Raw genomic sequence first — 15994 nt, 5'->3', positions numbered from 1 at the left:
CATATACCTATATACATACATTCATATATGGGTAAAAGGAACAATGTTCCAACAACTTTATTCTTTCTCCCATGGCTTATATGTCCCAGCAAAATCTTTCAAGCATTATAAAATTACAATGTGATTACATTCTAGTTTTCTTCTAGTGAATGACTATGAAAAAACAGTATACTTCCCAATACCATCACAAGAAATAACATTACATAGTACAGGTAAAGAAAACAAATTGTGGGACTGAAGAGATGGCTCAGCAGTTAAGAGCACTGACTGCTTTTCCAGAGGGCCTGAGTTCAATTTCCAGCAACTACATGGTGGCTCACAACCATCTGCAGTGAGATCTGACACCCTCTTCTGGTGTGTCTAAAGACAGCTACAGTGTACTTACATATAATAAATAAATAAATCTTAAAAAAATAATTGAAGTGAACAAGAAATATGCTTTTTTCTGGATGTGGCGGCCCATGCCTTTAATACCAGCACTTGAGATACGGAGGCAAGTAGATCTCTGTGAGTTCAAGGCCAGCCTGGTATCCTAGTAAGCAAAGCAAGTTCCAGGACAGCTAAAGAAATCTTGTCTTGAAAACCAACGTGTGTGTGTGTGTGTGTGTGTGTGTGTGTGTGTGTGTGTGTGTGGTATGTTTATTATGCTGAGAATTTAAAATGTGGATTTCTTTGGTCTATGAGTTGAAAAGTCCCAGTTAAACTAATGGTTCTCCTGCCTTGTTTGTGGGTACTGGTTACATGCTGGGGGGGGGGGGGGGGGCTAGGTAGTCCTTAGTTTTGTGAATTTAGGCTCCTTCCTTCAGGTTTTGGGGTTCTCCTCTCAGTTTCTGTATCTTGTTTGTAAGCATCTCCATCATTTTGCTTTTAGAAAGCCACACTAGAGACAGAGCGTTCTGTTGTGGCTTTCTATGGCTTCCCCACATCACAGAATTGTTTCCTGCCTTCAAGTGTTTAGACACTACTCAGGGAATTCCTTTTCTCTTTTTAATCTTGTTAATAATTCACCCCAGAATTCCCTTCCTATCTCTTGAAATCTAGTCATAAATTGCTGCAGGTTTTTAACTGGTTTAGGGTTTTAGTTGGTTCAGTAACAGGAATGCCAAAGTCTCTTGATTTTCTCTGCTTGAGACAACGTGAAAAAATGGAGCTCCTAAGTCTAACAGCTTGTTTTTACACTCATGAGGTGTTTTTTATTATTTTTAAAATACTGTCTCTCTGTGTAGTCCAGGCTGGCCCCATGCATTTGGCTCTGCCTCCCTAGAGATGGGATTACAAGTGTGAGCCTTGGTTTAGAGAATTTTAGAATGTTAGTAGTGAGCATGAGGCAGCGCTCTGTTTAACCTCTTTACTTGTAAATAAAATTACTTTCCCCACTGTTTGGCCCTAACGCTTTGCTTATTTTTTGTTTCTTTGTTTTGTTCTGGCTCTGTTACTCCAACCTCTGCCAGTTGCAGTTTGGCATCTATGAGAAGCCGCCACCCCTCATCTTCTTACTCCACAGGTCTACAGGCCCCGCCTTCCCTGCGCCATCCTTCGCGTGTCCCAATTCCCTCTCCTCCCCGCCGCCACCCTGTGACACGCCTTCTTCTTTCCCGCAGGTGTCCAACGACAAAATAAATAAATAAATAAATAAATAAATAAATAAATAAATAAATTAAAAAAACAAAAGAACAAAAACAAAAAACCAAAAAAACCCAAAACCTCAACCGGGCTCCGCCTACTTTACGCATCACCCCGCCCCCAAACACTTTTTTTTTTTTTCCTTGTCGGTGCGCTCCGCGTGAATACTTTTGACCTCCTCGCTAACCGTACGGCAGTCAGCCTCTGCTTCCGTCGCGGTAGTCATCGCCTTTACTGTGCGCCGGAAGGAGGCTCTTAGAGCGCTTTTGGAATTATGGCGGCGGTGGATATCCGAGGTAATTAATTTTATGCTCCCCTTGCCAGATTGTGGTTTACTGGGGTTTCATAGCTTACGGAAGTCAGCGTCATACTCTTTTGTGAGGTCTCTCAAGTTCTTCTGAGCGGCTCCTGGATAGCCTAAGGCTCTAATCTAACGAAAAGGGGTCGCGTTTTCCCGTTTTCTGACGAGTCTCTTTAAAAGGGTAGAGAAGCGGAAAAATTAGACACAGTTTGGGGTTTTCTCTCGCAATGCTGGACGTTATATCGGGGTGAAGGGATAGCTTTTCGGAAGAGAGAAGTGGAATAAGATAAGGACTGATCCCACCTTATGGGTCCCCGGACAGAAATCCCTAAGTCTTCATATTATTAATTTTAACTTTTTTTTTCCGAGACAGGGTTTCTCTGTATAGCCTTGGCTGTCCTGGAACTCACTCTGTAGATCAGGCTGGCCTCGAACTCAGAAATCCGCCTGCCTCTGCCTCCCAAGTGCTGGGATTAAAGGCGTGCGCCACCACGCCCGGCATTAATTTTAATTTTTAGCCTATAATTTATCATTTATCATTCATTCTGTGGTTGCCTTCGGCAAGCTGAGCAGTAGAGGTATATTTTCATTGAGTAAGAATAAATAAATGAATGGAGACGCAACCTCTTAATTGCTTCTTGGTCGGGTAGCATTTTGTTTAGCAGTTTGTTTTTGCTTGTATATTTTTCCTCTTGACATTTTTCCTCTTGACAATTTCATACATGTATATAATGAATTGCTTATTACTTAGATTTGTTAGTATAATTGTAATGTGTCTGGAGTTTAGAGGAATGGCAGAGAAGCTGTCATAGCCAGCTGGAGGGAGGAGATGTAGAAGTGAGAAGATCTGGAAAGATAAATGGGAGAACGATCAACAGGGATGGCATATTCTGACTTTGTCTTTTTTTAAAAAAAAACTTATGCGTTTATTTACTAGATCATTTTAGCTGCTGACAGTAGTGTAAAATTCAAGAGTGGAATTAGGAAAAAAAAAAAAGGAAAACAAAACGAAACCAGGGCTTCTCTGGAATGGACAGAAATTGGAGGTAGCTTGGGAGAGTGATGACTGCATTAGTGAGAAGGTGAAATCTGCTTGGGTTTTGGTGTATTCTATTTATGAAGTGATCACAACTTACCTTGAAGTGGGGCGAATAATTTTATTTTCAGACTTTTCATTTCAGTTTTTGTAGATAAATGTCCTTGGATACATGAGGCTGTTTAAATTGATTAAGATCTGTGAATAATAAAGTAAGCCATACTTGCTTTGACCTTCAGGCATGGATTGGAAGCATTTAGTGATTATTATGCCCATTCCTGATGAATAAAAACTCACAATTTAATGGGAGCACATTATCTGTGATTCTGGTTATGGTATAAGAATTAGTAGTAAAAGTATATTAAATTTGCCATGAGAACAGAGAAAATGACACCATTACTACTGTAACAGTTATTGGGTTACAGTGTGCCAGCATTTAACGTAGATAATATTGTATGTATAATTATAGCTATTACCTACCTACCAAGGGTTATTTAATAGGTATGGACATGAAATGATTATGCCTCGTAATGGCAGAAAGATAAAACGTTTTTAAGGAAAAAGTTAGTTTCCTTAAGCAGCTAAAAGAAATATACATTTTATGGTAAATGAAATTGTTAGTAGTATTAGACAATTTAGAAGATTGTTGTGATTTTCCCTGTGTTGCTTTTCATTAGCAAAGATGCCTTTTTCTAAAACATTATTTCCTGGTTTTGTATACTGTGTTTTTATCCATCTATATTTATGGATATGTGTGTGTATATAAATGGTCGGTATTATTTTTGTTAATATACTTCATATGTTCCCTCTTTTAAAACACACAAAGCATGATTTTTAAAAAAAATTATGTCCATGTAACAACTCTTTCCCATTTGATTAATTTTTCACGGGATTGCTTGTCACTTTGACCTAGATCTAACTTCTTCAGAAATGGTAAAAGTAGCTATATAGAGGAGCTGAAGTTTTTCATCCAGCATTATATGTTAGGATGTTGACTATAATGGTGTTTAGTAGGCACTGATATGAAACATCATCATAGCCAATGTTCAATTAAACTCATTATAGGAAACTAATTTACCGTGTCTTTTACAATAGGGTCACATGTAGTCCAGGCTGGCCTCAATCCTTTGACCCTCCTGCCCCACCCTCCAGAGTGCTCTCACCTATGGGTCTTCATCACTGTTCCTGGATCTACCATATCTGTTTAGAATCTGTGGTTTAATTCTACTTGGAATCTGAAACAGTCTGGCTGTAATCAGTGGATTTTACCATCTGCCCCTTAACTTTTACAACACCATCCTCTCATCTGTAATGGAAGGCTCCCTAATATTCCCTGTTGGTCAGTGGAAGGATCTTTAAACTGGTAGTTGTGGCTGTGTTTGAATTGGTTTTCAACACACTTAAGAAGTCAGGATTTCTAGGATTTTAATTTTTGGGTTTTTTTTTTTTTTTTTTTTTTTTTTGAGACAGGGTTTCTCTGTAGCCCTGGCTGTCCTGGAACTTGCTTTGTAGACCAGGCTGGCTTGGGACTCAGAGATTTGTCTACCTCTGTTTCCTAGTGCTGGGACTAAAGGTATGCACTGCCACCACTACCGAGCTCTTTTCATACCTTTGTAAATGAGTTTTCTATGCTAGGAAATAGTTAGGTTTTTTTAAATTTAATTTAATTTTTTTACTTATTCATTTTATATCCCACTCACTGCCCCATCCCCATTACCCCTTCCCCCAGTACTTCCCCTCTCCCCTGCCACTTCTTCTCTGAGCAGATAGGGGCCCCTCTGGGTATCTCCCTGCAAGTACTTTATACTTCTTTTCTTCGTGGTGAGCCTTTCTTCTTTAACACAGTGCAAAATCCACCTCTAGCCCCATGAAAAATAATTTTCATTTCCCCTTTAAAGTGTTTTCCTTCCCCCTTTGTACTTTTATAATTCATTTATCCCTAACTTTACTACTCCCTGTGTTTCTTTTTCATATCTGACTTCTATTAGACTGTCAGAGTACATAGGACAGAATAAGTCATTCTTTAATTCATAGCGCATAATAGGTATTTGTTAAATTAGATTATTTCTCTTTTCTGTTATTTTTTCCCCATAGATAACCTGCTGGGGATCTCCTGGGTTGACAGCTCTTGGATCCCCATCTTGAACAGTGGCAGTGTCCTGGATTACTTTTCAGAAAGAAGCAATCCTTTTTATGACAGGACATGTAATAATGAGGTGGTCAAGATGCAGAGGCTGACATTAGAGCACTTGAAGTAAGTTGTTCTAGAGGTTTTGCAGCAAATTGTCATTTTGGCCTGTGCATGGTGGTTGGTAACAGGCACAGTAGAACCTTTTAGGCTGGGGAGATAACTTGGTGGGTAAAAGTACCTGTGCAGGTGCTTGGTGGTGGGAGGAGAGAATTAGCTCTTGAAAGTTGTGCTTGGTGGGGATATATGTGGCCTCAACCCTAACAAGGAATTACAGGCCGCTGAGTAAAGCTGGGAGTGGGAGAGAGGGCCTCCCAGCCGAGAGCACACTGGTCGGTTGTCTGGTGCCGAGCAACCAGCCCTGAAAACACACAGACAAGGAACCTCATATGGACTTAACAGGTTAGAGTTAGGAGTTACATATAATATCTATATTTTCATTTATATATAGTACACATATGTTTATAATATGTTTACATATAAGTATATAATACACATATAATGCATATATATATATAAGTATATAATATGTATACTAGGAGTACATATATGTATTAATAAATATTGATGAAAAGGGGGCTGTGGATTTGAAGGAGAGTGGGGAGGTGTAGGTGGGAGACTTGGAGGAAAAGGAAGGGAGAAGTATTTTCATTAAATTGCAGTCTCAAAAATAAACAAGGGTTGGAGAGACAGCTCAGGAGTTAAGAGCACTGATTGTTCTTCTGAAGGTCCTGCGTTCAAATCCCAGCAACCAAATACATGGTGGATCTGTATTGAGATCTGATGCCCTCTTCTGGTGTGTCTGAAGACAGCTACAATGTACTTACATATAATGATAAATCTTTGGGCCAGAGTGAGCAGGGCTAGAGCAAGCAGAGGTCCTGAATTCAGTTCCCAGCAGCCACATGAGGGCTCACAACCATCTGTACACCTACAGTATACTCATACACATAAAATAAATAAATAATTCTTTAAAAAAGGCAACAAAAGGTTGTCCTTTGACCTTACACGCACATACACCCACGTGTGTGTGTGTGTGTGTGTGTGTGTGTGTGTGTGTATGTATGTATGTGTGTGTTTGTGTAAAATGTAATACATGTATGTAAACATACATAATCTAAAATAATAAAACACATTCTGTTTGGGTTTGTACAAATTTGACATACATTTGTAACTTAAACATCTTCGTAATGTCTGTGTAAGTAGGACTGAAGCTACTGCTCAGTAAGTAAGTTTATCATTGGGACCGTTCAGATAACTATCGTTATTCTCTTTTCAAATCTGATATTATTTAATATAGTCTGGTTTATTGTAAGCCCTTCTTTGACAAATGAAAAAAAATTATCCAAACATGAAACAGGATTCTTTACACATAGGGTGCTAAATTTTTATTCCATTTGCACAAGTTTCTGAAATAACTCATATAAATATTGGGGATGAGGTAGGTTTTATAAAGTTTAGTTCTGCTGTTTCTCTTGGGCCCATGGCATCGACAAGATGGGCAAGTGGTCTCCATACTACCTGGAAGCTCCTCCATCACTGACAAGACCAGAAGTGGCATGGTAAACCGTACAAGAAAGCCCACTTGGGCACAGCCCTGAAGGCCAAACCGTTTGGGGGTGCCTCTCATGCAAAGGGAATTGTGCTGGACAAAGTAGGGATTGAAGCCAAACAGCCAAATTCTGCCATCAGGAAGTGAGCCAGGGTGCAGCTCATCAAGAACAGCAAGAAGATCCCAGCATTCATGTCCAGTGATGGCAGCCTGAATGGCATTGAGGAGTATGATGAAGTTCCAGTTGCTGGATTTGGTTGAAAAGGTCATGCTGTGGGTGATATTCCTGGAGTCTGCTTTAAGGTGGTTAAAGGTGTTCTCTTTTGGCTCTGTACAAAGGCGAGAAGGAAAGACCAAGATCATAAAATTTGGCAATGGAAACACAGTAATAAATTTTCATATTCTGAAAAAAAAAGTTCCTATATTTTAAATAGCTTTTACTATGAGGTAAATGTAGCCGTTAAAGGTAACTTACTGAAGTTTTAAATATAATCTTACTGAAACTAAATTTAAATTTATGAGGTTTTATATTGTTTTAAAGTCACATTTTAATCTGTATACCACCTGTATAGGAAAATAGATAGTTTTATTCAGTAGCCAACCTTAAACATTGATCATAAGCAGTTTTAGCTGCCCTTTTACAATACTGTTATAATTTATCTGGTAACTTAAGTATACTACAGAAAGTTTGGAGTCATTCGAGATCTCTGTGTGTCCCTTTCAGTCAGATGGTTGGAATCGAATACATCCTTTTACATGCTCAAGAGCCCATTCTCTTCATCATTCGAAAGCAACAGCGGCAGTCCCCTGCTCAAGGTACAAAGTACAAAACATCATAATTTATTTGCTTTCTGACCTGTGTTTTTAAATAAGGGATTCATTTTGGTATACCATTCTGCAACTGACTTGTGTGTTATGTATTTTGTTTGTTTTTGCTTTTCATTTGCATTGAGTTCTATTTCTGTAGGGTCTACAAACTACATACATATCTAATACTTGTTAGGCTCAGCATCCATTGTACTCATGGCCAGAATTTATTATGGCTGCCCAGGAAGGTTACACAGCTAGACAGTCATGCAAAAAGACATTGTAGGAATCTACATCTTCTGAGGACTCATACCAAGTATTCCTTCTGTTCAGCATAGGATAAAACTGCACACAAACACACGCACAAACACACACACACACACACTTACTTATTTATTTCTCTCCAGAAAGTCATTTGAAACTCTGAGCCTGAGGTGTTTTTGTTTTGGTTTGGTTTGGTTGTTTGTTTGTTTTTAAAGCACTGGTCACACAGGCATAGCATTTTCTGCCTACTAGATTTGCAGACTCCCAGTAGCCAACCAGGCATCTACTGTATTCAAATTTTACATTTTGGCTGGGCAGGCAGGTATAGCTACACTTAAGAAGTATATCAAAAACTCTTGTAACACTAGAGCACAGTTGTTGAGTCCCTGGACCTTGAGTCTCTTAAGAACCTTTTATTTGCCCTCAGTCTCTGAGTTGATAACTTCATGACCTATATAGTTTTATTAAATCCATAGAGAATAAAATAAAGTATCTTCAAATGGCACATTCAATCAAAAATCATACCTGGGTTTATTACCAAGTGAATATCCACTTAAGAAACAATAATGAACCCAGATCTGGTTTGAATGAGAGAACATATAGTTTAGTGAACACTGGAACTTGAAAAACACCTTGAGATCAAGCCAGGAATTTGCAGTCTCACTGAAGAGATGATTCAAAGTAGAAATCTGGGTAGTATTGCCAAGAGACATTTCATAAGTAGATGTTCTACATCAAAATACTTGGGGAAATCTTTCAGTCTGGTTCGGTATCAGAGAATCACTTCCCAAAGAGGTTGCAGTTCAGAATCCAAATCTTGTCTCAGAATGAAAGGTTTAGAGTCTCAACAGAGAACAAAGAACCTTAGATAATAAGCAAGGTCACTTGGGAATATTCAGGATATAGAAATGGCATGAGGTGGCATTGGGCTCAGTCCTGGGACTCAGAGGCAAGTATAGTGCACCAGATATCGTCACTCTACTTGACTGACAGCAATACACAGCATACACAGAACACTGAAGTGTGCTATGTGTACCTATACATGTACCTAACTTGATTGAGATGAGCCTGTGGTTTGAGAAGCGCTGCACGTGTTTAAGAGTTGATGAACTCCTCAGGCTATATAGATGGAATGATATAGAAGTACTCAATTCTAGGTAACATAATAAATGAACAGTACGGTTGTTTTCCTGTGTTGCTTACTTATAAAGAGAGAAATTGCCAGACCTTCCCTTAAAGTTCCATTTAGGGAAGTGTTTAAGTTTAGTTGTTCAGTTTTTGAAAAAATCATCTTTTTAGCAGTTTGTATTCAAGGTGTGTTCATAAGCACTTTTTTCCTGCTGCTTTAGTTATTCCACTGGCTGATTACTATATCATCGCTGGAGTCATCTATCAGGCGCCAGACTTGGGATCAGTTATAAACTCCAGAGTGGTATGTGTCTTCACCTGGCTGCCTGCCTGCCTTCCCTCCCTCACTTCTGTCCTTGGACTGTTAGAAGCTGGCCTTGAACCCCTGATTCTCCTGCTTCTATCTTCTAAGTACTGAGATTGCACACGTAGCTTTTTTCATATTCTTTGAACATTGAAGCAGACATCTAATTGAGATTCCATGCTCTGAGAATCAAGCACAAGGTCTTCCACTTTGTGCCAGCTGGTATAAAATGCTGACTGTTGGAGGGTTTTGAGTTCTGTTTCTGTGGATCAAGTTAGTGCTAATATATTGAGTCTGCCTGAAGAATTAGTCTACATTAGTAACATGCATAAAACACTTGGAAAAAGAACTACACCTGTTACACCTATACTGTTTTATTGTACATTTTATTGTTCCCTAAACAATACATTGTAATAGCTGTCTATATATTATTTATATTATGTTATGCTATGCCTTATAAGTAATTTAGAGATGATTTAACAATATATAGAATTTATAGGTTACACTAAAATGCTCATTATTTTATATAAGGCATGTGAATATGGAACTAATCCCTTGCAGATACTGAAGGGTGACTACAACTGTCAAATGGTAATCTAGATTCTGAAAATAGGAGATTACTGTCTTTGCATAGGTAATATTTTGTATTTACTTGGGGCACATTAGTTGACCTCTTGAGAGATTTAGAATGTGTTGGGTTTTGTTTTGTTTTACAAGCTCACTGCAGTTCATGGAATTCAGTCAGCTTTTGATGAAGCTATGTCGTACTGTCGATACCATCCTTCCAAAGGGTATTGGTGGCACTTTAAAGATCACGAAGAACAAGGTAAGTAGCATGCCCAGGCCCTCCCAAAACAGTTTGGTTCTCTGAGGATGAAGCTTGCGGGCTTGTAATGTTACCAAGGTAGATTTTAATTTTTCAGAAGATGATAGCATTGCGGCCCTTGTGTTCATGTCATAGATGCAGGAATAGTAACATCAGAACAGTTATTTTGTCCATGAGCTGTTATGTTCTCAAGCTTTTTAAAGAAGATTTAAGGTTTTAAATTATTTAGAATGCAAAGAGAAGAAACAGTGATGATGAACAAGCAAAGGTTATTTTTTTATTTCTTGAGTTATCTTAGATTTTTGGAACCCCTCATCCCTCTAGTCTTCAAAGTCAGGGAGATGAGATATTATTCTTGGTGGCCTTTCTTCAGATGTACAGGCCCATGTCCTTCTCCCTCCCTCCCCTCTCCTTCTTCCTAGTTTCACCCCCCTCCTGTTATGTGTTGTGTTAAGGATTAAACCCAGTACTCTACTAGGTAAGAACTTTACTCCCAAGTTATATCCCTAGTTGATGGGGTTACTTACTGGCTGTCTATCCTCTCCCCTTCCCCCTCCCCCAGGCCACCAAGAATAATATCTCATCTCCCTGACTTTGAAGACTAGAGGGATGAGGGGTTCCAAAAATCCAAGATAACTCAAGAAATAAAAAAATAACCCTTGTGTGTGTGTGTGTCTGTGTGTCTGTGTGTCTGTGTGTGATGTTTGTTCCACAGCACATTTGTGGATGTCAGAGGACAACTCCATAGTTGGTTCTTCTCTCCACCTTAAATGTGTGTTCTGAAGAGTAAACTCCGATCCTCAGGCTTGCATAACTAGTATCTTTGTCCACTGTACTTTTTCACTGGCCCTAGGTCCCTTTCTGATTCTTTGATATTACTACCTGTCATGATGCTGGGTCCTTTAGTTTCCATGGCTGGTAATCTGTGCTGTTCTTTTACCATGTTTTACCAAAAACCTATCTCCAGAAATGTGTCTATATCAGTGTATTTTCTTTTTTAAGAATAATGAAGTGTGGGAAAGATAGCCTTTATGTAGGATTCAGAGCCATTCAGTGGCCCTTCAAATATGATTATTTTGATTGTTAATATTGGGGTGCAGGCAGTAATGTTTAATGTAGGAAAGTGGGGGCTGGAGTGATGGCTCAGCGGTTAAGAGCATTGACTGCTCTTCCAGAGGTTCTGAGTTCAGTTTCCAGTAACCACATGGTGACTCACAACCATCTGTAATGGGATCTGCTGCCCACTTCTGGTGTGTCTGAAGACAGCGACAGTGTACTCATATAAATNAAATAAATCTTAAAAAAAAAAGGGAAAGTGGGCCTTAGTGGAGTGATGTTGTCCCTACCTTATGCTAACTATTCCCCTGCCTAGAGCAAATCACATATGTGAGTAACTTCAGATTTTTTTTTTTAATATTCCTTTTAATCTTGTTTTGTAATTTTTCCAGTGGATACAGTGGTTAGCTTTTTTTCTCAGAGAGAATGAGAATGAATAAATCAATGTGCTTTAGAAAATTTCTCCAGTGGAGCTCAGGCTGGCCTTGATCCCACAATTCACCTGCCCTCATCCTCCCAAGTGCTAAGATAAACAGAGAAATGTATCACCATTCCCCGCTAAATGCAAACTTTTGAAACAGATTTTGTGTGGTTCAAGCAGATTAATCTGATCTTGCTATATGGCCAAGGATGACCTTGAACTCCTGATTCTCTTGCCTGGTTTAATTACTGTCTTTATAATTGAGCATAGTGTCTAGTTTGCAAAACCTGACTTTTCTATGTGTCCTTAGTAGATTCTGTGGAAAAGGACCACTGAATTGCCCTTAAAATACTCAAAAGTAATTTCAAGTCAATAATAGGAATTGATTTAGGTAATTATGAGGGATGTTAGTTTAAGAACTGTTTGTCTATCAGCGCTACACAGTGATAGTGAACTATATCAGCTTTTGAAATGTTTGCAAAGGAGAGCTAGGAACTTCTTTTATGTATGTACTATGTTTTATTCGAAGAGTTGTACTAATAAAGATATCATTAAAAATAATGGTTTGAGTTGTGTTTAGGATGTTGATTTGAATTTTGTATTTTAATAGAGAAAGTCAAACCTAAAGCCAAAAGGAAAGAAGAACCAAGCTCTATTTTTCAAAGACAGCGTGTGGATGCTTTACTCATAGACCTCAGACAGAAATTTCCACCCAGATTTGTTCAGGTAACAAGAATGTGTTGTGAATTTTCATTTGACATTGTTCTAACACATTTTTAATTGGAAAGTCTCTTAGGTATGATTTAAAAATACTGCTTTTAGCCGGGCGTGGTGGCGCACGCCTTTAATCCCAGCACTCGGGAGGCAGAGGCAGGCGGATTTCTGAGTTCGAGGCCAGCCTGGTCTACAAAGTGAGTTCCAGGACAGTCAGGACTATACAGAGAAACCCTGTCTCGAAAAACAAACAAACAAACAAAAAAAAAAAAAAAGAAAAAAAGAAAGAAAGAAAGAAAAGAAAAAGAAAAGAAAACCAGCTTAGAGAAATGTCATGAACTGTTCCTGAAGGTGAGCAAGGGGAAATGTGAGTTAGAGCTGTGTGCTTGGAAACTGCTCTGGGCTGTTTGAGATGAGGTTGGTCATTCATACAGTGGGTATACCATCTCTGCTGTGTAGGCTGAGAGAAGAGCAGCCAGCTCTGTGCTGTCTAGTACATTAACCACTAGACATATGTGACACTTGAGCATGCCAAACATAGCTCATTCAGGTTGAGTTGTCATGTAAATCCATACATACTAGATCTTAATATTTGCACCAGAGGCTGGAGTGATACTCAGTTGTTAAAGAGTCATTGTTGCTCTTTGAGACTACCCAAGTTTGGTTCCCAGCACTCACATCAGGCAGCTCATAACTGCCTACAACTCAGTTCCAGGGGTTCAGATACTATCATCTGGCCTCTATGGGTACCCACATGTGTGAATCTGAACATGTATACATATACATAAATAAAAGTAAATCTTAAAACAAAACCAAACAAAAATGTTAGGGCTAGAGATATGGCTTAACAGTTAAGAGCACTGGTTGCTCTAACAGAGAGCCTGGGGTTGATTCACAAACATTCAGTACCCTCTTTTGGCCTCTGCAAGTACCATACATGCATGTGGTGCACAGACATACATGCAAACAAAACATACACATAAAAAGATAAAACCTTATACCAAAAAAGTAAGGTAATTTTAAAAATATTAATTATAAGCTTTCTTTTTATAGATATGCCTGAAGGTTCTTTTAAAAATGAATTATTAAACATGTATGATTTTATCTGCTGTTAATGTCTTTTATGTTGAAATTCTTTTGAGTGGTTTTGGTTTTTAATCTGGAAACTGCTAGGATACTATAAGATGTGACTCCAGTCAGGTTTACCTTGTTTGATTCAGGTTGCCTAGAAACATTCCTGTTCTGTTTGCATATCTCACAGCACATTCTGCTGGTTGGTCAGCAGTGTCCACTGGGAAAGACTGGTCAGTGTGTGCTGGTGCTTAAGTGTCTGTTCAAGTACAAAATCTCAGATTTTACATTCCTCTCTGTGTTACTCTATATGTTTCCTCTTCTATTAAATATTTACTCCTCCAGACTACTTTAGATATATTTAAGTCTTGATATGTTCATGATATGCAGCTGTGTTGTGGGTGTCTGTAACCACCCTCATATTTGGTAATTTGTTATAAACATTGTATATAGTTTTACTCGGTAGAGATTTATTACTGTGAGATATAGTAAGAACATATAGCCAAGGGATGGAGAGACAACTCAGTGGTTAAGAACACTGGCTGTTCTCATAGAGTTCCCAGGTTGCATTCCTGGTACCCACATGGCAGCTTATAGCTGTCTGTAACTCTAGGTTCAGGGACTCCAGTGCCATCTTTTGGCCTCTGTAGGCACCAGGTATGCGTAGAGTATACAGACATACATACAGGCACAACACTCCTATGCATTTAAAAAAAAAAAAGAATATATAGTCAGATTCTATGGGGAGAACACACTAGAACCTGGAGGAGCCCATGGTTTGTATACAGTACAGGGTTCCTTGTCCTTTTCCCTTTCTTATACAGGCTATATAGTATGCATTTTTACCTCAACCATAAAAACACAGCAATATGTGAATATTTCTGCCTTGGAAATTTATTAGAAACTCAGAACTACATTTTTTATCATGTACTGATGCCTCTCTTACATACTTAACAAAGGCCCACAGTCTCTGAAGGAAAGCAGATCTTTGACATAAACCATATTATTTGTGAGCATAAAGACAGTGACCCAGTGTTATCAGGTACAGAATGGTGGTAACCCTACGATTCAAGTTTGTATATTCCAGCCAAGGGCCAACCTTAGAAATAGGCCCTTTTTTTGTTTTTAATTTTTTTTCAATGTTGGGGGTTAAACTCATGGCCTTGGAGGAGCTATGTCTTCAAACATAGCTTCAAACCCTCTTTTTTCCAAACAATCAAACAAATAATAAATAAATAGCATTAACTTATTGTGGCTTACTGGTAGGGTGGTTATCTGGAGAGGGGACATATGGATGTTATAGGGTAACTTATGGTTATAGGGCAACAAGTTGAATTTCTCCTTGTGTGGGTCCTTGGGGTCAAAAGCAGGTCAGGTGTGGTAGTAGGTGCATTTTACTTTACACAGAGCCAGTTTACTGGCCCTTTTTTTTTTTTCTTTTTTTTTCTTTTTCTTTTTTTTTTTTGACAGGGTCTCACTAAGTTTCCTGAGCTGGCCTTGAAGCTCAAGTTGCACAAGTAGGCTATGATCTATCATGTGCTCCTCCTTCCTCAGCCTTCTGTGTATCTAGGCTCACAGCTCTTCATCACCAAGCCACTGAAAGCAGCCTTTCTGAGGCGGGCAGTGTCAGGCCTACCATGGTTAATTTTCTCTGCACAGTGAATAAGAAGTCCTGTTTGGTCTGGTAACGTGTAAATGTTCACATTACTTGCAGTTAGAGCATGCAAGTTCATAATTGACAGTTTGAATGTGGAGCAGGTAATTCCAGAGGAATGTGTGGTCTTCTATAAAACAGATAGATAAGGAGGCTTAAGGGGAGCACCTGTGTTCAGAAAGACATTGAGAAAACATGTGGCAGTGGGGAGAGAGGTGGTTTGGTGCTTAAGAGCCACGGCTGCTCTTGCAGAGGACCTGGGTTCAATCCCCAGCACTCACCCTGTGGTTCAAAACCATCTGTAACTCTAGTTCCAGGGGATCCGAGGCCCTCTGCTGGCTTTGTTGGATATCATGTGTGTATGTTGTAACAGATATACAGCCAACAAAACACTGTACACATAAAAATTTAACAAAGTTTTAAAAAGTATGTGAACCGGGTGTGGCGGCGCACGCCTTTAATCCCAGCACTCGAGAGGCAGAGACAGGAGAATTTCTGAGTTCGAGGCCAGTCTGGTCTACAGAGTGAGTTCCAGGACAGCCAGGGCTTCACAGAGAAACCCTGTCTCGAAAACAAAACAAAACAAAACAACAAATAAAATAAAAATAAAAAAATAAAAAAGTATGTGATTGTAGAATACGAGGATAAAGAGATTACCTTTTCTTCTGAGATAACAGATGTGCATGGATATTTGTATGTTTGTTTATAGGAATCTGCCAAGGTAGGTTGGGAAGTATAGTGGATGTGGTATTAGTGTCCCATTGTTTTGTCAGTGTGTCAGTGTGATTTAGCATGCAGAGTGTCACTGTTGAGAGTAAGGAGTTGGCTGTGAGCCTCAAGGGAGAAGAAGGTGTTTTTGGAGGATTTAATATGAGTACTAGGACAGAAAAATAAGAAAGTCTATCAAAAAAAAACAAAAAACAAACAAAAAAAAACCAAGGACCATAAAATCCTGCTGCATAGTAGAGGACTTGACACTGCTTCTGACTTCTAATGTCCCCAACAGTCTTTTTTGCAGTTTCATTAAAAAATGTGTGTGTGTGTGTGTG

General features: G+C 38.9%; 1 protein-coding gene across 2 annotated transcripts in view; it reads left to right on the top strand.

Moving 5' to 3' along the window:
- The first annotated feature begins 1847 nt into the window (after positions 1-1847).
- Med6 (mediator complex subunit 6) overlaps positions 1848-15994 on the top strand; it is a 16475-nt gene continuing 2328 nt past the window's right edge. Inside the window, exons 1-6 of one of the 2 annotated variants that reach the window (XM_021202063.2) lie at positions 1848-1919; positions 5055-5214; positions 7425-7516; positions 9121-9203; positions 9921-10029; positions 12117-12232. In XM_021202063.2, coding sequence (XP_021057722.1) covers positions 1898-1919; positions 5055-5214; positions 7425-7516; positions 9121-9203; positions 9921-10029; positions 12117-12232 — 582 coding nt within the window. In that variant the 5' untranslated portion in view covers positions 1848-1897. The remainder of the gene's footprint in view (positions 1920-5054; positions 5215-7424; positions 7517-9120; positions 9204-9920; positions 10030-12116; positions 12233-15994) is intronic. The other variant, XM_021202065.2, reaches the window with a different exon arrangement.

This window comes from Mus pahari, chromosome 7 (assembly GCF_900095145.1).
Source record: "Mus pahari chromosome 7, PAHARI_EIJ_v1.1, whole genome shotgun sequence".
Lineage (NCBI taxonomy): Eukaryota > Metazoa > Chordata > Mammalia > Rodentia > Muridae > Mus > Mus pahari.
This window is presented reverse-complemented; position numbering and strand designations above follow the sequence as displayed.